The 27,568-nt window shown below is 38.9% G+C and overlaps 1 protein-coding gene across 1 annotated transcript; it reads left to right on the top strand.

Annotated features, from left to right (window-relative positions):
- Window positions 1–237: 237 nt before the first annotated feature.
- On the top strand, window positions 238–11,261 carry aqp3b (aquaporin 3b). Its single transcript, XM_071915157.2, has 6 exons — window positions 238–345; window positions 3,392–3,518; window positions 5,088–5,225; window positions 5,909–6,027; window positions 8,627–8,844; window positions 11,078–11,261. The coding sequence occupies exons 1-6, from the start codon at window positions 238–240 to the stop codon at window positions 11,259–11,261; spliced, it is 894 nt and encodes a 297-aa protein (XP_071771258.2).
- The last annotated feature ends 16,307 nt before the right edge of the window (window positions 11,262–27,568 follow it).

Here is a 27,568-nt window from a genome sequence, read left to right as displayed (position 1 = left end):
GGCAGTGTTGTAGAGAGAAAAAGTAGAGCAGGAGTTAGGCAGCAACGTAAAGTGTCAGCAAAAGATGGGTGGAGATGTGTTTAGGAGTGGCAGCCAGTCCAGAGGAGCTCTTTTTTTTCTTGCTAAGGGAGGGGTTCCCCGGGAGAGACCGAAAAGTTGATACACACTCACTGACTGACATACATTGGTTGTTAGACCACAGAAACAATCTCAAGCCAAGTCCACCACAGCTGCATCATGGGGAAACAAAAGGACATTCTGAAGAAACTGGCGCGGACCTTTCAGATCCGACACGCGCTCCTTCGCCAGGCCCTGGCAGAATGTCTGGGAACCCTTATTTTGGTGGTAAGTAAGGAGTAGTTTTGCATCACTACTGCAGGGAGATCAGCGAGAAGGTTCGTCCTGTTCAACTAAAAGCTTGAGTATAACTTGAGTACAAGTTGTGTTATCTCAGGGTAAAGGTTATATGTAGAAGATGCATAATTCATATCATACAATGGGACCTCACTAATCCCATTCCCCTGGCAATGTAGGCTGTAGGTAGCCAATGAACTATTTAAATGAAAAAAAACAAAATGACCAAGAAAATGTGCACCATGTAAAATGTTCAAAAACATCCCATATGGTCCAATTTGCTGTTGAAATACCTTTGGTCACATACATAAATAAGGAAATTCAAATAATAGTGTGTGGTTAACAGAATATATTTTGCATTGCTTCATTTTTTTTTTCCTTATGCCATTTTGGAAGACCAAATACTTTGGATGTCTGACATTTGGATTTTCTATTGTCTGGCTGTCTAAATGAGGGTATGTGCCAGTGATGAGAGCTAAATCTTTAATCGGAAGACTTTCCACAGATTCTTTATATGACAAGTTAAAATGAAAACAAACTACTCACAATTTTTGTGTGAAGCCATTAGGAGCCTGTGAGCGACCCCTGGGGTCACCAAAGTCCATAGAGGGGAAGGGAAATTATTTTTGTGTTTTGTTTTTCCACAGGTTCACCTGTAAAATATAGTTTTTGATGAGCTTTACAAAATGAGTAGTTTTTTCATCATGCTGGAATCTACATTGAGAGCACTGATTGACTACTTTTGAGTATATCACTGAATGAAAAAGTTCTTTATTTTTATCATTATTACACAACCACCACCCCAAAAGATTTCTAGACTACATTACTGTATGTTTAAATTAACTACTGATTGTAACAAGTGAAAAAAATATAAAGGGATGTCATAAATGGAAAAAATAAATCACTACCGCTGAATATCCTCAAGGTCATGTTGCACCAGAAAACAACGTGTATTGTGGAGAAAGTGCATGATGAATAACCACTGAGGTGATCCAAATTAGTTCACGTCCAGCATGACACATTAAAACAAAGGATAGAGCAGATTGAATGAGCAGGATAGTGGGGAGAACAGAGTGGAAAGGAAGAAGCTCAAATTCTCCCCTTGAATGGTGACCAGGTGGATCTCATACAACCTATCTTGTACAGACATGGGCGGTGTGCTCAATGCCAATAATCCTTTTGCCACTTTTGTGATACTGTTCAGTCATTTTTAGTTTTTCAAACCAGGCCATTATGGAGAAGATGAAAATGTATTTGATGTACAAAAAAGATTCATAGCTATATTTACATTAAAAACATTGAACTGTCTAAAAAAATACAATCTCTGTTGAAATTCCTTATAGCAGTGACAGAATTAATATTTTGTTTACAGTCAGTGGCAGTATCTAAATGTTAACTGTAACTTTCCATGAATTCAATACTCAGTAGCAGTAGTAGTTGTAATTTAATCTATGAACACTACATTGAAGGTATTTTTCTGACAGTACTCGTGCTGATGACTGCTGCAATAAATCCATAAGTAGCACAGTATTATCTCAATTCTACTGGCATGGAGGCTCTGTTGATTAAATATAAATGATGCACTACATATGTAATATCACAAGAAAAAAGGCATTTATGAAGGTTTTAAAACTCTTATTCAGAAATGATAAAATATAAATATAAATAAGTTTGGCACTGCCTACAGTCTATAATTCTATATTCTGTCCTCAGAACATATTATTCTCTTTCTTAGAACATTTGTGTAAGATAGTAAAGTTTGAAATAAACATTACATACAAAATACACTTAAAAAACAAAAAACAACAGCAGCAGCAACAACAACAACAACAACAACAACAACAACAACAACAACAACACATTCTAATGTTAGATACACTCCTCAGGCCACAATTCAATTACTGCTGGCCTACATTCAGGAAATGATTTTAACTTAAGTTTGTTAGGCAAATCAAAGCCAAAGGAAGATTTTACCTGTCTTTGTGTTGACATCTTTATTTGTGATGACAACATACTTGAGTTTGGTAAATTGTTTTGTAAGGTTCTGCTGTTCTTTACAGTAAGACCAATTTGACATCGAAGGGTTTTGTAGTATTGCTGAAAAGGTAAACAAAGATCAATTGCTGCTCTCTTCTCAAAGAAATTAAGCAATTTTAACTATATCCTTCAGAGCTGAAGAACTTACATACAGTTGTCTCCTGCCATCTTTTCCGTCCTTATAGTTAAATTACAAGATCTGTATTATGTATATATAATACAAATTACTTAATAAACTTAAACTGTATAGCTTAATGAAGTCCATAATATTAGCCTATGTAGCTGAAGTCCTCACTGAAACCTGATTCAACATTCTTAACACAGCAGGAAGCCTGAGATTCTTTTAAGTCAAAACAAAATGTTGGCCTGTTAAAAACAACCTGGAATCCTTTTGTTTCTCATGGTAACCTACAGACAACAAACATATGTGGAGAGGGCACCAGCAGCGATAAACCTGGACACTTGTTATTCTGCTGCCCATCAGTGAGTGGTCTGTTAATTCCTGAGCCAGTGTTTGGCTGAAGAACTAAATGGAACCTTTCGCCCCGGTTGGCAGTCAGAATCCCTGGCTGGTCAGCGTTAGCCTTCTACAGAGGAGAGCTCTGCAGGTGGAGTCAGACTGTGGTTAGCATCAATAGTTTCACAGAGCCCACCCACAACATATACATGACCTTTAAGGTCAGAGAGACACACCCTGCCCAAGACGAAAAGCACGGCTCAGCAGGAGACCTGGCTCTCAGGTCAAGTCACTGCAGGTCTTTATTATTCTCTCTGACGTATTTTTCCTACTACTGCCTGTGTAGGAAAAACTTTTGGGTCTCAAGCGCAAGATCTTTGTTTTTGCTTGACTGCATGTTTTTTGCCTGGATCCCAAAAAAAGAGGACGCAAATGAATGCTTAAGAATAAAAAGATCATAAATTCAGATAGGAGCAACTGTGTTTAATACATGGTTATAGATTATTGTTATTGTGTGTCTAAGGTACATTCTACTCTCTGCAGATGTTTGGCTGCGGTGCGGTGGCACAGCTGGTACTGAGTGGGGGCTCCCATGGCATGTTCCTCACCGTTAACTTTGCCTTTGGATTTGCTGCAACACTGGGCATCCTTGTGAGTGGACAGGTCTCAGGTGAGGGGACTATACTGTATATCAGGGGTAGCACATTTTTCACCCTTTTCTGAAAATCAGTCTTTCTAATTTGGGAAAAGGGAGGCAAACTCAATCTTGTATAAGAAGAAAAAAAAACACACCTAGATGTCCTTCAGTTATTTGCCTCAGTGTCATTTAAGTATCTGTTGGTGTTTTCACCAGACTCAGTGATATTTTTTAAACTTCCATCAGCACAACAGGGTATCATTATTATTGACGGCCTGGCAGACACTTAATATAAGCAAAAGGTAAACTGATAGTTATCTCAAGTGCAATATTTACCGTTTGTTAGAAGAATGACAGCTAGCGCAAACAGGAAAAGGAGAACAGCAAACAGTGGACAGAAGAATGTGGAAAAGAAACACAGGGGGAGGGAGGGTGGCACTTACCCCTTAACTCAAAAAATGATGTGGTCCATAATTGAAAGGCATGTGAGGTAGTACTAAGTCTATTCACTATGCAAGTATCTTCTGTCAAAGCAGAAGCGCTGCAGAGGGTTCTACAGTTCACTCATGCTCACTTCTTCAATACGTTTATAATGAGGCAGTCCCCCTCTAATACACATTGAAGCTGAGAAAATAAGACTCTTATAATTAGATACCTCCTACCCTGACATGATTAAGGTGCGAATACTAGGCGCGGGAGCGAGGCACCTATGTGAATGCGCCATCAGAGTAGTTCATTTCCCCTTCAAGGTTTAAAAGGAAAAAAAAAAACAGACTTCATAGGATACTTTTCTGAGCCTTTTCATCCCTCCAATTTAATTTGTGTCACAGAGACCTCCCATCCTAACAGGACTTTACTGAGCCCACAATTACTGAAGATAGGCTTGGTACTTTTCTCTGTCTCAATGGGAAAAGGGGAATATTTGCAGTAGAGATAATGTAGCCTCTGGGTTTCATTCTCAGAGTGAATCACATAGAATCTGCTGATGTATATACACTCACCGAGCACTTTATTGGGAACACGGTGTTCCTAATAAAGTGCTCAGTACTAATACTGGGTAGGTATCAGCTAGCAAAGTGACATCCACCTCGAGGTTGGACGTGTTGCGTTCTGAGATGCTTTTCTGCTCACCACAGTTTTAAAGAGGTTATCTGAGTTACTGAAGCCTTTCTGTCAGCTTCAACCAGTCTGGCCATTCCCCTCTGACCTCTGTGATCAACAAGGCGTTTCTGTCCGCAGAACCGCCGCTCACTGGATGTTTTTTGTTTTTCGCACCATTCTCTGTAAACTCTAGAGACTGTTGTGCGTGAAAATCCCAGGAGATCAGCAGTTTCAGAAATACTCAAACCAGCCCATCTGGCACCAACAGCCATGCCGCGGTCAAAGTCACTGAGATCACATTTTTTCCCCATTCTGATGTTTGATGTGAACATGAACTGAAGCTGCTGACCTGTATCTGCATGATCTTATGCATTGCACTGCTGCCACATGATTGGCTGACTGGATAATTGCATGAGTAAGCAGGTGTACAGGTGTTCCTAATAAAGTGCTCGGTGAGTGTATATCTATAATGCCAAAATTGCCATTCGTTCTTGTCTCTAGGTGGTCATCTGAACCCAGCAGTGACCTTCACTCTGTGTTTACTTGGGAGAGAGCCTTGGAGGAAGTTCCCTGTGTTTTTCTTCTTCCAGACTCTGGGTGCCTTCCTGGGTTCAGGGATCGTATTTGGCCTGTATTTTGGTATGTGACTCTTAAGAATAATCAAATTAATGAAAACATTCTTGTTTTTATGCTCCACACACCACCAACGCAGGTGTGCAGAAGGTGTGCACGCTATCACACAGTGAGATTTGTGTGTGTGTGTGTGTGTGTGTGTGTGTGTGTGTTTGCATGAATATCTATGTGCCAGTGCAAGTGTGCGTTGTTTTAGTGTCTGTTTGTATGTTTGTACATTGTATTGTGTGCATGTATGCAATGATGTCTATATGCATGTTTGTGTGTGTGTGTGTGTGTGTGTGTGTGTGTGCTTTCTCCCAGTCCCTGTTCAATGCTGCTTACAGCTTTAACTGCAGCTATCTAACTGAGCAGAAAGTACAAATACAATAGAAATACCATTATCGTGTGCAGTTGCTGCCATTTACCTATAAACAGATTATTTTTGATTTGATCTGAATGTATGCTGAGATGCTCTATTCAGTGTGTCAGTAATCTCAACATTTCATCACACTATGACCTGCAGTCCAGAACAGTCAGGAAATCCAAGGTTCTACTGTACCTATAGCTACAGGGAGCTGCAGTGTAAAGTTGAGGGCTCGGCTCAAGTTAGTCATGTGACACTGAAATTCCTGCCAGCACCCATGTACTATATAAATATCTGTTCAATTTTATGAATAATAAGGGTGATTTGCACATGGTTTCACTAGATGCATTATGGGACTATGGCCAGGGGGAACTCATCGTGGTGGGGAAGAATTCCACAGCTGGGATTTTTGCCACATATCCATCCGAACATCTCACCCTGGTTAATGGATTCTTTGATCAGGTAATGGTGGTTTATGTATTTGATCAGGAACTGTTGTTTATGAATTTTACCTCTGTTCTCTTTTATATGATACTCCCTCTCACAGGTCGTACGCTGAAGCCCAGTTGAGTCACACCTACTGGGCCTATCAGAGCTTATCAGACACATGGCCCTACTGTTTTCTAGATACCTGCAGAGCCCCAAATGCTCATTCCACAGAATTGCTAGAGACATGCTGCTGAAATGAATGCAAAAGACATACGACCAGTGCTGTTTTTTCCTGATAGACTTTGTTATTTGAACCGGGCACCAAACACATTCTGGTGAAGTGGGAGTTGAGCACGTTGTTTTCTAATTACAGAACTGCTAATGCAAGCTGTGCAAAAGAGCATTCTGTGGAGATGTCACCTTAATCTGAGGAAAAAGAGATTACATACTGTATGTAACCAGTAGTTTTCTGGCAGTCATATTAGTTGACAACTCACACAAGACACTTACAAAATGTCCTGATTGCTACCAGCCCATTTCCTGGGGAGCCCATTGTGTATGAAGGTATTATTGTAGCAAAACACCTGAGGCCTTGCTTGTTGGAATTTACACTTAGAAAATATTCACACATCTACTCTAGAGATACAAGTGGAATGTGCCCAGACACCAGAAAATGTCTCTAAACCTTTAAGCCTCAGAAATTGCCCCCACTATTCAATGCAACAAAATTTGTGTGGACAAAGTCTTACCCTGGACAAGGCTGGCAAAGCAAATAGTTATTTATAGCTCCAGAGCAACATTGTACTATTCATCTGCATGTGGAGTGCACTGGACAGTTGTTCAAACTCTGGTTCTCTGGGGAAGAGAATGGCAGAGGATGGAAGGAAGAGAGCTCAGTGGCTTGTCCACTCTAAGACATGTAGTCAAAAATATGTCCCCTAGTTTCTAATGAGCCCACTTGCTGAGCGCATCAATATGATGGATTGCTTAGAAAATAAAAATGTATTTTAATAAAATCTAAAAATCAAATGATGGGTATTTAGTGTTAAAAACAAAATAGTTGGAAGCATAGAGTTTTTATTGCTCTATATGTATAAAAGAGATGAAATGCTCTTCAATAAAACGGGAGGATTACACTAGTTCTGCACACATCTGCAGACACAATAACCCTACAATATTCCCCATCTTTCAAAACTGTTTTTCATATTCCAGCAACAAATTCTTCCAGCTCCTCGTGGGTGATGCTAGAGAAGCCCTGAGAGGCAAGGGTGACGTGCCCCACAAGCTGAGAGAGTCAGGACCTGGGACAGCAGGCGCCCAGAGAGCGGCCATGGCAGTTTATGGAAGCATTTAATGGACATTATGATTTACAGCAGGCATTAATAGTTCATTAATTGAGACATTGAAACCTTTTGTTTATGCTTGATTTGGTTGAACTTTCAATGCCCTTTGTGTCATGTGCTCCATTCTTTCGGTCACTACCCAAAGGTCATGACTATAGGTGTCTTTTCATTGAGGCTGTACATTCAGATCATTGAGCAACTCAGTCCAGCCTGAAAAGAAAGCCACATTTAGGAGCCACTAGTTTTTTGAGAGTATTTCAGAAATTCAGATCTTAGGCAACAGCTCTTTCTAACCCTAATCCAAAACTTTACCTCTTCCCATCCAGTGCCAATTTGTTTGCAGCAATAGGTTTGTGTGCTCTGAATGTGCTTCCTAAACACTCTCTCCATGGAAAAAACGGAGAGGCCTGCTAAGTGGAATAGTACACATATTTGCCTAAATTTACATCAATCATTGAAATGCGTGATTGAACATGATGAACTGTAGGCTATATATTGTTTTTTCTAATTCATACCTTATCATTGCGATCCTCTTGGAGACACACTTTTGATTGGTCAGTCATGGAACTGAGGTTACCCACTCCAGGTTATAAGGGAATGTGTTCGTGGTGGGGGAACACAACTGAAGTTGTACAACTTTTAGCCAAATGTCAAATGGTTGGGACACCAAGTGAGTATACTGACCAGCTTGTAGGGACTAGCCAAACCATTTAAACTAAACAGCAAGGTAACCATGTGACTTGGCTGGTTAATGTTCCTTGGCTGGGAAGCTAAGGGACAGACGGACTAGCCAGCAAGTCAGCTACCTTATTAACAAAACTCAATATTAAGGTGTTGCTATAGCCACCTATTCAGGTTGGCCAACCAAAAGTTGGACCTCATGTTAGAGAGATAACATGCAAGAGAAATGCAACCAAATCAAGATTCCCTGGTGGGGTGACAGCCAACACATATTTCTTAAGCTGAGAAGGTATCTAAATCACAATGAAAGCTGAGAAATGAGCATGTAGTATGAAAAGTGAAAGATGATGTGAGGAATAAGGATTTAGAGATTGGAGATATAAAGCAGAGGGGCCATGTGCCTGCAAGCCCTACTAAACCTTGATAGGGCTTCAGTGTATGACCCACAAGAAGGCATGTCCTATGTGAGATGTTGACTGATTTGTCTGAAAGAAATCCAATACTAAAACAATCCTTACAAAACTCCTAAGAATGAATATGTAATAGAAATGAACATCATCTCAAATTAACTGTAACAAACAGTAGCTCTCTCTGTCCCTGTATCTCAGATGATTGGAACAGCTGCATTGATCGTGTGTATCCTGGCTATAGTGGATCCATACAACAATCCAATCCCTAGAGGTCTGGAGGCCTTCACTGTAGGCTTTGTGGTATTGGTCATCGGCCTTTCAATGGGCTTCAACTCAGGTTATGCTGTCAACCCAGCCAGGGACCTGGGACCACGCCTCTTCACGGCTCTTGCAGGCTGGGGTGGTGAGGTTTTTACGTGAGTATCTCCCCTGTTTAAAAACGTCTTTTGGGAGTAGAGGAGGTTGTTCGACTAGTAAAACCATAGTGAAGCTATGCAAGTCTAGTGTCATGTTTTTGTTTAATTGATTGGTTCAGTTTACTTGCATGTCACGCAGCATTATGTATGACATAGCACAGCAATATGGGCCACTGTAACGTCCACTCAAACCTAGAAAACAGTGTAACCTTTTCAGTACACTATTGCTGGAAAGAAATCCCTTCTGAAACATTTTCAAATTCAGTATATTGCCAAGAGTTAAATAATCAGCAGGTACTAGAGCATGTCTGAACTTCATTGCCATGGGAACATGCATCACAGGTACAGTAGGGAAGAGCAGGGCATGCTGTCACACTTTTTACTCATTGGTATATTTCTCAGTAGTAGTACATTTTGAATAATTTACTGGAAGAAAAAGTTATTAGGCTACTGATAACTTGACAACTTGTGACAACTTACCCCATGTCAGGGCATGTTGTCACACATGACGGGGCATGTTGTCACATAGACAAGTGTACTGTGTTTGTGCACACAATTCCACACAATTTTGGCTCTAAAATATTTAGTTTCAGAAATAAAGCCACTGAGACAATTTACCCATGTGACAACTTATCCTGCTCTCCCCTATATGTAATTATAAACACTCTTCTCCAGGTATGCAAGGTGTGACCTTCTCTGACCATGTCTACTCACTGGCCAGGCCTGGCATGCAAGCAAGCAAGCAAACAAAACGTTATTTATATAGTACATTTCATTCCAGGTTTGCGCCTGTTGTTACATACATTCCTATTAGCCTGATGTATATTAGTGGTTCTGTAGATAGAAAGTGACGAATGCACAGAACAAGTAAATAGCTTGAATAAAAATACACGGCACTGATAAATAACTTAAATGGAAAAGAATGGAACAAGTAAATAACATGATTATAAACCAACTTGGATAGTGCAGAGAAATGCAATACAATCAAATCAAATAAATCAACAGAAAGGGAGCAGGATGATTCAATACTGATAGGCAATTCACATGCTGAAATGACCTCCCAGCAGACCAGATAGTTGACTAGCCGTTCACTGTGCTTTGTGCCATGCACCATTGATTCACGAAAATAGGCCCTATGGCTCATTCATTTAGCAGTAGAAGTGAGACATTTTTGCTGAGTTTTGGATGGTGATCATCAGATGGACATAGGAGTGAAGATGACAGGAGGGGAGGTTATGTTATTGGGGTTATCAAGTTGGCACTTCGCATCGAACACACTTCTGGCGTCCTCCTTTCCCCCCAACCTACTCTCAACACTGATCAGATCCTATATTCACCTACACCTTCCTCCAGAATGCTACCCTGTTGCACACTACACTGGCACCCAATGTCTCACCCAGTAATCCCAAAACAATCTCTAATCATGTTTTTGGATTTCACTACACTACTGGCAGGTTAAATCATCTGTTCCGAGAAATAAAAACTATGGATTTCCCCAAGACCACTTTCAATTGTTGACTATCACACAAAATCCTTGAGATTTCCATCTCTTATTTCAGATCAACCTCGACCCTTATTGTGTAAAACAGAAAAGTTTTGTGAGATTGAAAGTCACTTTTATCTACTTCTTTTTCTTTATTCTTTGACAGACATAATCTGAATCCATTACCCAGCATTCCACACTAAGTGCAACTTTTGTGTAGACAAGGAGCAGTTGTTCTTTTCAGGCACCAGAACTGATAACCTACAGCCAGTTCTCAGACACACAGCTATAACTCAAAGTGTGTGTACAATGTAGATTGCATTGGAAACGACGGTAGTAAACCTTTATTTTTATTATCACATATATTATGTACAAAATGAGATTTACAATTTAGCAGAACTTCTGTGTTATTTGCTCGAAGGTAAATATAGCTGAAGACAATAAAGTCACAGCCACTAAGAATTATGAGTGTTAGACATGCACCGTACCATTTTATACTCACTTGCCATTAAAAAATCATGCCCCCAGTTCTGATAATTCCTGACAATATTACGTTTTCCTGCACATTTCAAATGGCCTTTCAATCAAGGCGGCATTGTCCCTAATCATAACAACAAAGCCATTTATTAACACATTTTCTATTGATATGCAATCAAATTTTACTTATTACAACAGGTGAATAGAAAGAAATGTAAGAATGGAAAAAATTTAAATGAGCTCTTGCACTGCTTTCTAATTTTTCTCTCACAGAGCAAAAACCTACTGGTTCTTCGTGCCCATCTGTGCCCCCTTCTTGGGTGCAATAGTGGGTGTGATGGTGTACCAGCTCATGGTGGGATACCATGTAGAAGGGGAAGCACGAGAGAAGAAGGAGAAGGAGGAGGAAGAGGAAAGGCTCAAACTTTCCAATATTACAACCAAAGAGGATGCATGAGCTCCTCTTTGAATTTCTTTCTACAATTATGTTACAACATTCTTGCCTAACCTATATTCTGCTGTGTTTATGTCCCTTCAGGTTTTCATATCTTAACTAACCCTTCATTTTGGATAACAACATATGACTCATCAATCAGTGATCAGTGATTTTATAGTGCTCACATATCACATGTCACATAGTCACATATTTCTAAATTCATATTGACTTAGTTGTAGTATGCAACATGTGTCAATTTCAACATCACCAACTTCTTCAAACCAGGTTGATCCACAAAATAAAACTACTTTTTTCATGCTGCCTTTCTGACAAAACTGGCCTGTCAAAGCTTTGACACAGAAAATAGTTAATAAAAAAAAAACAGCTCAAGCTGAAGTTGAAGAAATTTCTGAGAGGCATTTGGAAGGTGCTGCTTTGCTGAACTCATGCCAGGATGGAAGGGACTGTAGCATAAAAAGAAAAATGCATTCGGTAACGCTTTAGATTACAGCCCGCAACGTACAGCGTAATTACTCCGGAGTTACGGTGTAATCTTTTGTACTAACGGTGTACCAGTACAATACATATATAATGTAGGTACAGGGGAACAAGATGTGAAGTTATGGAATAAGGGGGTAACAATTCGGGAATTTACAAAGAACTTATACTGTAGTTATTTTTTAACTACCAGGTACCTATTCTATTATTACAGGGTATGTATGACCTACTGAGCAATAATCTGGAAGTTTGGGAGAAATTTAGAGAGAACTTATACTGTAGTTATTTTTTAACTACTGGGTACCTATTCTATTATTTCAGGGTACAGTATGACCGTAAAACTGAGCAAAAATCTGGACCTTTCAGGGAAGATGGAGTGATGATTTCTGCAGCACTTAATAAATCTGATGTGATTTTATTTCAAAATGACCTTATTACCAACACACAGGCAAACTACATTACTCCTTTATAATTTTGGGGTAGGCCTACTTAAAATAACTATGGGGAACATCTGTGCGTTTACTTCGGAACAAAGGTCCAGGGGACAGTGTATTGTCATGGATACTGTTGGTCTCTGAAGACTGTCTCAGCTGTCGTTCACCTCACCAGCAAACTTCATTACTGGACGCTCGTTTATGGCCTGGTGGCTCCGCCTGCCATTGGCGGACAGAATTCACCCACCCTAGATGTCACTCACTTGTGCTTCGGTGTTGACAATTTTGAAGTCATTAAAATGTTGAAAGTCTTCTCCCTGACAATTGTGTTCGACCGGCATTACGGCTGCTCAAGGTGCAAGCTTACCTTTTTTCAGCTCTGTGCATGGCCTCCTTTCATCCCAGGAAATAAATACAAATAAAACACAACGTATGAATCACAATGCAGTTAGTGTTAGTTCTCCCCTTATTACATGTAGTTACAGGGTAACTACAGGGTATGCGGGCTGTAATCTAAAGCGCTGTTAGTTCCCCCCTTGTTACGTGTAGTTACAGGGTAACTACAGGGTATGCGGGCTGTAATCTTAAGTGTACATTGTACGCCTTGTATCATATTAAAAACCAAATCTTACATCCTTAACTTAAAACCTTTTTTTAACATACTTCTTATTTCAAAATAAATTATAAACCTTTGAGGAACAAATAGCATTGAATTCTTTATTTCTTTGTTTTTCTTGCATTGCTTCCTCATTTTGTTCTTCTTGTTCATCTTCCTTTCCACTTCTGATGAAGATGACAGGGTTGAGGTTGAGACGAGGGGAAAGAAGCTGGTGCACCTTGGCCATATGTTGACCCTATAGAGAAAAACTGTTAGTATCAGTCTCTTGACCGTAATTTATAGTCTGAGATGTCTGAATTTCTGACAGCTATGAAGTCTCCCACTTGGTGAGAAGCCATAAGAATCAAACTGTTGGCCACACAGGCGCAAAGCCATCATCGCTGGCATTCTAGATGTGAATAAATACAATATTAATGAGCTACGTAAGGCTATACAAGAAATACTGTACAGCTAACTAAAATCAGCGTCTTGTTTCTAGTTTGTCAACAAACCATTACAAATAGCCTATGTGGCACAATAATAATGGAAAAGTTGAGGTTAATTTCCAATTATCTGGTGGGACAAGCTTGCAACAACAGTAGTCATCTAGCAATAAGGCATGAAGTCAGAAGCATGGGCGATTTTCCCTTTTATTTTATTTTACTGACAAAGCCTAAATGCAGCATAGGACTGGTTTGATATGTTGCTAATTGGCAGCAAAGTAATCACAAGTTAATATAAGTTCCAATGAGGATGTGTTGAAAGTTTAGCCAGTGCACGACATGACAGTAGCAGATTAGCTTAGTGTAGGTTGCTGTGTGAATAAAATCACCTGAACATGTTTCAGCTTCTGTAAGACACAAACCCACAAGCGTTATACTGTATTACATTGAATGTAATGACATAGTGTTGTAAATTCTATTAGAGCAATCATTAGTGTTATCTAATATCTAAGTGTACCCATTCAACTTTGATGAACTTTGATGACGCTGATGTGAAAGGTTATAGGTCATAACTGTAATATAAAAATAACATAGTACTACATCCATGAGTACTCTTGCATTATTATTGTCTTTATGGCATTGCTTTTATTGTTTTTCCTATTCAAATCTTTGTCACTTATTTGATTTACTTTTCAGTCATATATATTTGTTTTCATATTAGGTGGATACATATTTTATCTCCCCTTGGCATTATGTTCCCACGTTCTAATTTATAAGTACATATAAATGAATGATTATCATTATTAAATTACATTCATGCTAATAATCAAAAAGTTATTCAAGTATGTGGTAATTTATGTTATGGTCATACTGTACCCTGCAATAATAGAATAGGAACTTGTTAGTTAAAAAATAACTACAGTATAAGTTCTCTCTAAGTTCCTCCCAAACTTCCAGATTATTGCTCAGTAGGTCATACATACCCTGTAATAATAAAAGAGGTACCCGGTAGTTAAAAAATAACTACAGTATAAGTTCTTTGTAAGTTCCCGAATTGTTACCCCCTTATTCCATAACTTCACATCTTGTTCCCCTGTACCTACATTATATATGTATTGGTACGTACTGTACTGGTACACCGTTAGTACAAAAGATTACACCGTAACTCCGGAGTAATTACGCTGTACGTTGCGGGCTGTAATCTAAAGCGTTACTGTGCATTCACACTTAAAGCTTCCCATTGGATTCATTTTGAATGCTGGCTCTTGTAGTTTCCTGAACTGGAGGCACTTTTTCTTGGTTCTACACACACATGCACACCCACATACACGCACGTTTAATGAAACATGCAGAAATGCTACCAATTACGGTGAGTCTTCTGAAGACCATTTACGATGTAAGCTTAGGTGTCAGTATTGCAAAATAGTCCTATAGATTTTTAGAATTGTTACAACTTGCCTAATGTCGGTCTTAATTTTATGCAGTACAGTAGATTTTCCTTACACGACACACCCAGTTGGAAAATGTTGTGTAACCTGATCTTCACATCCCCCGCCTTATCTTTTTATTTTTGTTTTTATATCTAAATAAAACTTGATCTGTAAAGAATAAAAGTGTACAAGAGACTCATTACATTCCTGTCTGTTGCTCTGATGTCGGAAAGAAAGTACAGTCAGCGTATGCATTATTGTAGCATATGCATTATTGTAGCATATGCATGTAGGCAAGGTTTTGTGTAAAACTTGCATAGATCCACCACTAAAGGCCACATATGCAAAAACGGACATCATTAAGGCTTTTGCAGTGCTGGAAGGAAATCCAATTCATAGTAGCGGACCACCTGTACTCAAGCTAGGCAAGGCTCTCTACCCAAGTCCTCATATACAGTATGATTTTCTTTAAACCCTTAAATGAGGAATCTAAAATGGCAACCTGGTGTGAGCGAGGGAAAGCAGGGAAAGAAGAACAAATGCTGAACAAATGGAGTGAGCGCAGAATGAAGGGAGTAATAAAGTAGTATAAAGAAGTGCAGGCAGGGAGGGCAGCCTAGCTAAGACTCCTAGCCAGGGCGAAGAATGTCCTGAAATCAATGTTCCAGAGGAGCGTCAAGGGTTAGTGAGAGGCTGCTGACACAGAGACTGTTGGCACAGTTGGTGTCAAAGTGTATTTAGAGGTCATTCTAGGTTTCTCACTCTTGGTGGTGATGATTAATGCACCCATTAGTCTCTTTAGAGCTTTATGACTGTCGCCATGACTTCTTCTAATTGCACAATTTCTCTCTTATTCATATTGACAGTGAAAACCATGAAATATTGTCTTTTTTTTTGGGACTCATATCTCTCATATCCACAGTGATCAATTTAGCTTGCTTAGATTTGAAGTGTTATTTTTATTTTCTTGGCAGACCTGACTGAGTTTAACAAGAAACTGATCTCTAAACAGAAGAACACATGCCGTTTCATGGGAGCTGTCTAACAGAAATACAGCTGTGGAAAGTAAGTGTGGTGGTTGGTTCAATTCTCAACTCACGCTAAGTTTTCTTCTGTGAATTTGACTTTTTAATGAATTTTTTTTTTTTTTTTTTAACCATGACCAAAACCTTAATGTAACCATAACCAAAATGTTTTAGTTGCCAAACCTTAACCAAAGTGATATTTGCCTAAACATAACCCTAACCTTAACCAAAGTTGCTTTAGTTGCATAACAGTAACTGTTAGCTAACCTTTCCATGTGACAAACAGGTAAAAATAGCATGTCCAATTTGTACAATTGTCACATAATCCAATCCATGGTGGAGGAACATAATCTTCAAAAAGTTTGTGTCCACAACACGTAATCAGCATTCAAAGTTTGTGCTCATTTCACAAAATTTGATGAGACTGTGTTGGAGCGTGGATATTAATGTGATTTATAACAAGTGCGCTAGCAGTTTATAGGTAATGGTTTTTAAAGTCAAAATACTTTGACTTTAAAAACTCCACCTGTTAAAACAAAGTGCTGTGGTAGCACAGTGTTGTTGTAACTAAGAGAATCACTGAACACAATATTTAATTCATGTGTTGATTCAGCCACTACAGTTAGAAAATCACTGAGCTACTACCAGGTATGTAGATGTACAGCGCACCAACCTCCAGTTGGTTGATGCTTGTTTGACTTCTACCGTACTGCCTTGTGTATAAGCAACAGTGAACAGTGCATACTGTAATTACCATAAGCAGTGCGCAATGCAAACAACATTACACACAAACGCACAAACAAACAAACACACAGAGCCCGGCTACTATAGAGTTGCTCCTCCCGAACACAAACATGGGTGGTGTACACACAAATCTGAGAATACATGTAGGCCTACATACAGTCCGCCTCTGTTTCTACCTGTTTACACTAGTGTTAAGTTATGAATCTAGCAAAGTTTTGTACAGAAGTGGATGACTTTGAGACGTTAAGACAAGAATATGTTGCTCTCAGGAATGTTATGGTGAGCTCTTACCTCTTAGTCTCAGAAATACCAGTCACAACAGATGTGTAACTGCATAAAAAAATCTATAAATGAATGGACAGTGGCCTAATGCTCCACAGAAGTCTGAATCTTTAATACATGTATGTGAATGAAAGTAGGGGCGTAGCTGTGGCTGTGATGTGTTCATATCGGTGGCAGGCAAAATTTTTTGAAAATCTGCTTTTAAAGGATTATTTCTAATAAGTGTTGTACAGTGGCATGTACATACTGTACATACCCTTTCAAGGGAAAAAACACAATAGGCTCTTGAAGATAGGCAATGTGCTGTTCTATGCCATCATTACTTCACACATACAGACATTCCCGAAAGTGCAAATACATTTTCTGTGCATGCCCCTTTTATGCACAGACATTAGTTACTATTCCACAAAGTTACAGCTAGTGCTCAATACATACAACCTAAAAATCATTTTACATGTATGGTATGTTGTATGTCACATGCTAATATACTGTAGATTGCAGTGCTTTGACTGGTGAGTATTGATATAACATTATGGCAGAAATATTGTGGTTTAAAAAACTACACTGACAATCCCCCACCACACCACCACCACCCCCTCCAACCCAAACACACACAGACACACACACAGACACACACACACACACACACACACACACACACACACACACACACACACATGCACACCAGACGTTAATATCATTAAACCAATGTATTTCTCTTGAAGTCCAGAAAATCATCAATGCTCAATTACCATTGTCAAAGAAACAAAATTCTGCATATTCTTCAGCAAAGTATGTCTCAGTAATGGCATTCCCGGAGTCTGGGAAAGAATATCAATCCACCAGGTCTGACAAAGGCTTCTGCTTAAACTACAGAGACGGGTGTTTGACATTTGGAGTCCCTCTTTGGCATGACCTTTGCAGCAGAAGATCACCAAACACATCTGGTGTCAATCTAAACCATTTGCCTCTGAAATGATCTGATTTATCTATCTGCTGACTTTCAGCAGAGAAGGGGAATGAGCAGAAGAAGTGTTTTGAGTGCAGATTTTGCTTTGAAAGATATCACAGCAGAACAAAAAAACAGCTTCACACAATCTTCTGGCTGATCCATCTTAAATTTGGATTCTGTTTTCAAGACTTTTCAAATACTTTAAAGGCTGTGTGAAATGCATTACGGTTGTTTACAAGTCTTCTAGTTGACAGCTGGGGTGTGCTTTTGAAAAAAAAAAAAAAAAACACATTGGGAATGCATGACACAAGTGAGAATGTGGACTGTAATGGATGGTTATATCCCTCATCTTTCGAACAGTTGGGTCTCTTCTGTCTGGGCCCATTCACCTCTTCACCCGAGCATCCAGAGAAGAACTGTCCCCACATTGTACAGTTAAGTTTAAAATTAGCATATCAAAAGCTCCATCAGAAATGAAGATCTGAAGTAGATCTGAAGTAGCATAACTGCCAATTAAACTTCAGCGTGCTCTTCAGTTCTCATGCATTGGAGTGTTTCTTCCACGGATGCTGGGGGAGGGATATTTATTGGCAAAAAAAAAAAAAAAAAAATTTTTGCCTGTGACCAGAAAATAAAATAAGCAATATGAATAAAATACAGTATGAGATGTCAGAATAGAGCAATCGCGTATGTACATGCATAGCTGGTTTTCATTTAAAACTGAAAATAGTGAATAATGTATATTCCCTATTCAGCCTATTCTTGATGTCATGTTACACAAGCTTTTTAAGGCTTGGCCATAGTTCACCCCTTGCCCTGCAGGATTTAGAGACAGTGCAGGCAAAAAAAACCATCTGAAAGCTGGAGCCACAGCTCCACTGTGTGGTGAAGTAATGAACAGACATCAACCACTGAGTACTACAGTCAGGAGGTCGCTCACAAAAAGGTTCTGAAAAACATAGAATCCCTCTAGTAAAACAAAAGGTTTAAAGCATCATGAAACTGAAGACTTAAAGCTCTCCTGTCCATTAAATAAAAAAAGAAAATAAACTGCTTTTCACATATTATTTTCCCAGTGTGCTGATATTTCTAAGTGAATTATAAAAGGAGAATGATGGCCTTCAGGGTGGCAAGGTTTGAGCCCCATTCCAGCTGTTCCATTTTGCTTCATGTCCTGTGTGGTTTGGCAGGAGTGACACTTGGGTTCTGCCCTGAAATCACTTGGTCCAGAGACCACTGCAAAGGAGGAAGGCAACATTTTATTGGCTTCAACTTAGGCCAGCCCGGGTCTTCCATGAGAGGCATTCCCAAGGTGGAGTCGAAAGGAGGAACTCTTTTGCCCAGTCGCATGGAACCCAGAGAAGGGCCACTAGACAATGAAATGAAGCCGGGCAAAGAGTTTCCTTTTTTGGGGGTAGGTGGATAGACCCTGATGCTAGGCCTGCTGGTTGACGATGACTGGTTTGTGTTTTGTCTGACTTCTTTAAATTTGAGATCATTTATTGACCTGGTCCTGTTTTGCTGGGACTGGGCCTTGACTTGTTCTGTCAGTTGGCAGTACTTTTTGGGTCTTGCTGTATATAGTCTGTGTTTTTTTTACTCTGGGTTGATTTACAAAGTGCATGAGGACTTAAAGAGGAGTGTAGACCCCCTCGCTCTACCTCCTCAGTCTGCTCATGTTCAGTTTTGCCCGTTTCAGTAGCATGCATCAAGGTTGTTCCCTCAGAGATCTCCTGCCTTGTTATGGACTTTTAGACTTTCCCTGTGAATCAGCTTCCCATAAATCACAACTCAGCTGACTGTAGATCTAATACATCCTGCAGAGACAGATAGAGCCACAATGTTCAATGAAAGTGAAATATGCAACTGTACCACAAGTTGCAAAGAGAGTATGAAATAGACAGATAGCTGGGAAGATAGAAAGAAAATGATAGACAGAAAGAAAGACAGACAGAATACCTGTCGAGATGTGTTTGAGTTGGCTGTGGTCCAACACACAGTTATACAGCCTTGAGCACAAGCATCAGTACCACAGGGTTTAGGCTCTGGGTCCATCTCCCATAGTGATTTGCTCTCTGGCTTTTCACCCTTCACTCTTACAAGGTACTGCCACTCCACCACACGAATCATTGAATCATGGCATTCCTGTCCCAGAGTAGAGTAGAAGAAGAAGAAGAAGAAGAAGAAGAAGAAGAAGAAGAAGAAGAAGAAGAAGAATCATCACTTTTTCCAAACAAAGTTGCAAAGTGCTATAAAAACAAAACAACCATATGAACATTCCAAACCACTGAAGGAAAGCCAAACATTGCAGGTCCATTAAGGTGCACTGACAGAAGCACAAGACAGAAATAAACAAGCGCTAGACTACATAACAGTAAATGTATCATTATACTTCAACTTTACATAAAAATAATAACACTATAGGTTTTACAGTCATTCCACAATTCCATTCCTCAGACTGAATCCAAAGTGACTGATACTGCTGGCATGTTAATTCCCATAAAGTAAAATTCAAAAACAATAACGACCTTCATCAAAGCAATAACATGTTCAGTTAAATGCAAGTTTAGAATGATATGGTTTCAGTTGTTTTAGATAAAATATGTAAGTAATTGTATTTGCTCAAGCAAGTTGTTTTAATGTTCAGGGGCCCTGATTGTAAATGCTGGATAAACCTTTGACTTTACAGTCAAAAGAGCTTTTTGTCAGTAGACAAGACTACATTATTGGGAAGTTAAAGGCTCTGTTTAGATAAAGCCAGGCAATGTATTGCTTTAGATATAATCAATAAACTATTAAACATACTCTACAATATACTGAAAGTCAAGGTAAAGTGGTTAGGTCTAAAGTTGAAGTAAGAGTTAAAAGATCTCTCCTCTTATAGTTAAAAAATCTATGCTGCATTCTGGACTTGTTGCAGAACAGGGAAAAAAACGTCACTAATAGCTCTTCTTGTTTGTCTCACGCTAAGCCACACACCTGTTTTGCAAATACACCTGACAGCACTTGTCCAAGAATGTGACTTTAAATCCTCGAATGGTTTTCATGGTTTTTCCTTCTTCCCCTTCCTCCTGTGCCAGCATTGCAATCCAGTCATTCTCTGTGAGGCGACCTGCCACCACTATCTCCACAGAGGTTGGTTCTGCTACAGGACGAGGAACCAAGCCAGCATGCTTGGTTCCTCACTTAGGCTCATTAGGTTCCTCACTTAGGCTCACTTAGTTGCTGCCTGGGACATGTTCAACATGTTCAAAATGATAGTGGTCCAATCTCAATGTCCTCACAGACTTTAATTGACGTCACCTGCGCGCCAAGGGCTCAAAATGGTATAAATGTGAGGAATAGGACAGCACTTTGTGGCATCACATGTTGCCTTGACAACCTCAAGGCTGTCTCCCGTGCAAGATGTTTCCAACAATCACTGCTTTAGGAGTTTTCATTTTACGTTCATTACTCTCTTCACGGCCGAGGTACTTCGGGATGGACTGCCTGATTTAAACATCATCCAGGTTCTTGGCATCAATTTGCAATTTACTCTTTGTTTGCATTTTTGTCTAAACAGCATTATTAAACTAAAAACTACACTAAAACTACTGTTGTGCTAATGGTCATAGACCCACTTCATTCTGCTAGAGGTTAGGCTGCATCACTTCATTTCAGTCAGGACAACTCGCATATTGATATTAATAAGTTTAAATTCAATTCAATTCAAATTTATTTGTATAGCAAATACAAATAAATGGTTATGACATAGCAATAAGTGTGGTTTTGGTTTTGCACATGCATTAGATCTTAGTCAGGGATAACCCCCCATAACAGCAGATCTAAGCAGGTGGAGCTGAGTGAACAAAAGCAGCAAGACTGAGTGATGTATGTGTTATTTCAAAGGTTTGACATTAGGGTGTGTGTATGCTGATTGGTTCACTTGTAAAGGCGTGCTGCTGAGTAACCCTATCAGCTGAAGACAGCCAACTTGAATTTCTTGCCCAGCTTGCATTGCTCATGTGAAAAAAAACAGTATAGGAGGCACCTTGAAAGCGTGCATGAGTGCACAAGAAAGCAAAAGATCACAAGCATAGGCTAGGCTATGTAACCTTCCTCAACCTTTAGGAAAACATTTAATATGAGCTTTCTTTTTTCTCAAATGATCCTGTTGCAATGTTTTCTCTTTTAACTATATCTTGCATGTTGTTTGACCTTTTTATGCCTGTTTCTCTTTAAGTTCTTGTTAATTGATTTCTTTTTTGTGTGCATGTCTGTGTGTGTGTGTGTGTGTGTGTGTGTGTGTGTGTGTGTGTGTGTTTATTTCTCCTGAATTTTTTTTTTTTTTTTTTTTTGATTGGGTTGCCGATATTTTCCACATACGATCGATGAACTCTGGGTAATTCCCTCAAGCAAACTCTGTAGGAGAGCGGACTTGCTGCTTTATGCATAAAGGGCTCGAAAAGTCCGCGTGACAGCAATCCGACAGCACTCGCGGATGTATCGGGAACGCGCCTCGGCTGTGAGTGCAGATATTGAGATTGGGCCTTTGAAATCCTAAAATAAGTCTTCTGTCTAATCAAAACTTAAAAACTATTATACTCTTGTGCGCAGACAAATCAAAGTTTAAAAAAAAAAGGAAGGGATGATTTGTATACATAGGGATCTATTAACTCATTATTTACAACTCACACCTCCTGATTGTAGAATCCGACTGTTTACACATGTGGACGTCCACGCCACGTCACGGTGCAAAGTTTCTGAAGTCTAGTTTGTCTCAGAGCAGCACTGGTCTATTTCCTTCTGTGACTGTGTGAGTGTGCAACAAACAAGCTTTATCGAGATGGGAGGCTTTATCCTGCACCGTGCTGTTGCCTTTGCCGACCAAATGATGGCGCCAGCATTACATTACAACCACGGGCAGCGGGTTATCATGGCCAAACCTGTAACCTAACATTTTCTTTATAAATGTAACCAACCTACTACCGCCGAGTACACGGAAAATAACACCACACTGTTTCATGATGAGCTCATTAAAAACATTGAGAGGAAAAACTAGCAGAGGATGGTTTCGATCCATCGACCTCTGGGTTATGGGCCCAGCACGCTTCCGCTGCGCCACTCTGCTGTACGGTTTTCACACTGTGGGGAGTACACCTTTTATACAGAGTCCTGACTGTGGTTAGTTTCGTATTATACAGTGCACATAGTCACAGTCGTATAGAAGCAAGGAAGGCACAAAGCCTTCATATCCTCATCCTCATCCTCGGCGTTACATATTAGCCTATATGTCGTTTATTCATTACCCGCCTCCCGTCTCTCTCTCTCTCTCTCTCTCCCTCTCTCTCTCTCTCTCTCTCTCTCTCTCTCAATTCAATTCAAAGGGGCTTTATTGGCATGGGAAACATACGTTTTCATTGCCAAAGCAAGTGTGAAATAAAAACAAAAAATGTACGTACAATCTCTCTCTCTCTCTCTCTCTCTCTCTCTCTCTCTCTCTCTCTCTCTCTCTCTCTCTCTCTCTCTCACCAGTCACGCAGTTACACAAATCAGATTAGATTTTGTAAAACTTTTTTTTTTATAACTAAAGTTCATTTCAAAGTAATTGTATCATATGAATTCATAATCACAACTGAATTGAATTTTACTCAAATCAATTACTTTAATAGTCTTAAGTTGTTTTTTTTATAAACTTCATTTTAAAGTGCTAAATAAAAACAAAAAACAACCACCTGAACCCCAAAAAATGTGACATGGAACACAAACAATTAAAATCATTATCATCATAATCGTTGATCATATAGCGTCATTCTTTGTTTCTCAGGTGTTTAACTTAATCAAGGCATCTGATGAATACCAATTCCAACGTTACATTCCATTCAATTCAAACAGCTTGTGCTACTAGTGTCTTACAGTAAACTACAGCTCTATCTGATCAAGTTCTCAAAATAGGCCTGCTTGAGCAATACCTATGTTCTGTATTCTATTCCATACCCCACCCATACATGCCTGCATTTCACATTATTTTCTTTGTATTGTGACACATGCCTTCTTCAGGAGTAGATAATGACAAGATCAGGGTTAAGACACGATTAAAAACGTAGCGCTGTGGCTCGAGAGAAGGGCCACACCTAAGTGAGCTATGGCTGATAAGAGATATGCAGACAGGCCACCTTACTTTCTCACACGGAATAACAAAGAACACACAGATAGACACTTGTCTGTAATACTTAAAACATGTTGGGCTCTGTCTCATTCAAGCGATTCCTCTGATTTCTATCTAAGCTTCACAAAACCTGTCACATGGCAAACAGTTGTCCATTGAGTTATGTCATAATATTTAGCTAATTGTAAAGTTCCACACCATAGAAAAAAAGATTGCATGTACAGCCTTATAAGTTGATTACCTGTGATATATATATATATATATAAGGTTCAAGACCTCAACAAGCCAACAGTTATTTATATTCTCAAATTCACTGTGTATTTAAATACATGAATTATAGGGGTGTGCTTTTGAACCAAAGATACATGTTCTCACAATCTGAGTTTCAGATACTGAGGGTTGGTGACACATTTTACATTTGAAAGAGGAAACTTTAATGCATTTCACAACAGCTTATTATGGGATTTAGATGAAGCGTGAGAAAGGCAGACTACACCCTTCCACATCTATGCATTACAGAGTAATGTATAGGTACCAGAATCTCTCACAGTTTTGCTCTGTGGGATGAAGCCATTTGTGTATGCATCAATCTATTATATTTGAGCAACAGCAATAAACTTGACCTGCCATTACATGATTTGTATAGAGATTGGACACAATTTTAACTCTTGTGTCTTTTTTTAAAAATTTTTTTAAGTGTTTTGTTTATTTCCTCATTTTACTAAAACCTTGATGGAACTCATGGCCATCATAGAACTAGAGAACATTCACCAGCATCAACTGCTAAAATTCACAGTGGTTTTGCATGTAAAACCTTATTCTGCAAAGTTGTACAGTTCTACAGCTGTCAGATAAATGTAGTGGAGTAAAACTAATGAAAATGTACTTAGCTACTTTCCACCTCTGGAAAATGATTTGTATCTCACTGTGTAGTATACTTAGAATGGAAACCAGATTGGACATTTTCAAATAAATGATTTCTGCTCGTGTAATCAGTTAACACTTTTAAAAGAAATTGAAGTAGCCGTAACTAATTATGATTATATATATATTTTTATGTGTAATAATCCATTACCATTACCATCGCCTTTGTCAACAAACTTGACAACAACATGAAATGAATTATAAACCTTCTTTGGAACTCCTGGATGGAATGTTCATGTTCATGTCTTTGAACAGCAGTTTAGAACGCCAGCCATGACAACAAACTGACCTGTGCACGTACCATAATATTTCTCCTTTGGAAGAAACCACTCCCTTGTAATGATGGCATTGTAAATATTTTGATTCATAAAGACATTTTTTCAAATTATAATTGGCTGTTTAGTATCCTCCAGTCTTCACGCAGTTAATGCTGGCACACGGTAAATTCAGAGTGGAGATTGATTCATGTTTATAATTTTTTATGACTATGTTTGTTTACAGTTGTGTTTATAAAAGCCTGCGCTTATGGTTATATAATATCTAGATTGTTATTTTTAATAAGAAAACTATCTGTCTTTATACTTCACATTATTGATAGGCCATTGTAAAACAACAAGTTTAATGATTTAATATCTCAACAATACAAACAATTTGGTTTGTTGAACAAATACAGATACAAATACAAACAATAGCATCTCTACAAACAACAGAAAGTAAAATAAATGACCAGAAGATTTAATATCTTTCATAACTTTAATATTTAATCTCACAATCTCAGGCAGTAGCCTAATTATTGCCAGACGTGTAGGCTACCAACCCTCTGAAATCACTCTTCTTCTGGAGTAAATCAGTAAATGATAAGTCTCTCATAGCTGGTGAAGAACAATAGGCATTGTGTCATTGGAGTGAAAAATCTGTAGTGGAATGAATGACTCATGACTCAGTGAGGAAAATATGTGAGGTACGTGTAGGAGAGGGTTTTTTTTTTGTTTTCAATTTCAGTTAGATTTATTTAAATTTCAAGTGCAAATATTGAACAATTCAGCATACTAATAGACACTAGTGAGACAGCACAAACAACAAACAAATTAAAGATTAATTTCAAATAAAAATGTTCGCCCTTTAGAGTTACAGGTATTTTGTGGCATAGCGCAGACACTGATAGAAACAGACCTCACCAGTTGCCACACAGCAATGATTTTAACATCCATATAATGCACGAATCAAATATCAGTTGTGAAAGATGCATTGTCACTCAGCATTGGCTCAAGACAATTCAAGGAAGTGTTTGTTTAGACCTGTCAAAGAGATTTTGTGATAATCTCTACATCTCTACACTGTCAGTTTGAGGAAATGTCTTCAATTTGTTCTTTGTCCATTGTCCCCAGTCAAGGTCTGTAAGGTTGAAATGTGATATCAGAAATGCTCCAGAAATTTGATGATTTCTGGGCTGCTCATGGCTCAGTGGACTGTGGTGCTTGCTGTGGTGTTTACCACATAGTTCATGCCCTCTGACATTTTTAAGTTATTAAAGGCAGTCTATATTTTCACTTTAATGTATCCAACAATCTTCTCAGTAAGGCAAAAGATATGGTGGATGCATGAACTATCTAATTCTATTCATTCTCTAGTTTGTTGTTGCCCCAAAGTGGGCAGTCAGACAGGTGTGGCTAAATGGGAGGTTCTGTCTGTTTTGATGTCATTCATCTTTATACCTGCAGGGGGTGCTATTTTACATAAATCTCACATAAATTCATCCGATTTACACATAATTACATGTTTTTGGAGCTAAACAGTTTAACAAGTAAAATGCAACATTAACAAACTAGAATTTGTGGTAAACTTTATGGCTGTGGACATCAGTGCCAATTTGAAGCATTTCCTATACAGTACTATAATATCATCAGGTGAAAGCACTGTTCTAGAATGTTCTACACAAAGAACTGGAACTGCTTCAAAAGACAAAAACAGCCTCTACCAAGGTTTTCCTGTGACTTCTTTATTGGTCATCAGTGGTGTCGAGAGGGAATGCAACTGATTTCACAAAATGATCTCCATTTCCTGTCACCTTCAGTTACCATAGAAACATATATAAATTGCTGTGGTCATCAAAATGGAGAACACAGAGAGCTTTGATATCAATAAAGGACAAATATACAGACTTGACTATTGAAGAATTTTAACAGATATCTATCTGTTTATCTGCATTCCAGGAGGAAAACTAAGAAGCTTTACAACTTTACTCCATGTAATGTTAAACATTATAGCTACTTAGATAGACTGACTATAAAATAATCTTATAATCTCTATATCTCATTTTTATAACTAGAGTTCTGTTTTTTATGAACAACAAACCTCTCTGTTGAAATGATTTAGCTTTATTTTGAGTAATAAATGTTGTCAAACTCCTCCACATATAATTGCTATATTCTGAATAAAAGGAGCTATATGTCCTGACATTTACACACATGATCTGTTTATGAACAGTTTTTATCATTTTGGGTACTGCATTCCAAATGAGAGTGGGTAGGTCATTGGGAATATCAAATGAGCACTTCCCATCACTGATGTTGTGTTGAATTAGGCACAATCTCAACACTCATCAGAATAGGAAGTAGATAGAAGTTCAACCTAGAGACTATACTCTCCCCAGTGTGTGCGCTGTGCGCACTTAAGTGTGCCTTTATCTTCCACCGTATCTATTTTAATTCCTCACCTATATGGTGCTGCCCCAAACACGCCTCCAACCAATCACGTTTCAGTCATCAATAGTAGTGATGTTACGTGCGGTGTCGAGGCTTCGATGCATGTGTCGAGAAATCCAGGAAGTTTCCCGTGAAGCGCGTATCG

Source organism: Centroberyx gerrardi, chromosome 2 (genome assembly GCF_048128805.1).
Source record: "Centroberyx gerrardi isolate f3 chromosome 2, fCenGer3.hap1.cur.20231027, whole genome shotgun sequence".
In the NCBI taxonomy this organism is placed as follows: Eukaryota; Metazoa; Chordata; class Actinopteri; order Beryciformes; family Berycidae; genus Centroberyx; species Centroberyx gerrardi.
Note: the sequence above shows the minus strand (reverse complement) of the source record. Positions and strands in the feature narration are given on the sequence as shown.

Coding starts and splice junctions, on each gene's coding strand:
- aqp3b (XM_071915157.2), top strand. CDS start 238: ATGGGGAAACAAAAGGACATTCTGAAGAAACTGGCGCGGACCTTTCAG. Junction 3,519..5,087: donor TGTGAGTGGACAGGTCTCAG/GTGAGGGGACTA, acceptor TCTTGTCTCTAG/GTGGTCATCTGAACCCAGCA. Junction 5,226..5,908: donor CGTATTTGGCCTGTATTTTG/GTATGTGACTCT, acceptor TGGTTTCACTAG/ATGCATTATGGGACTATGGC.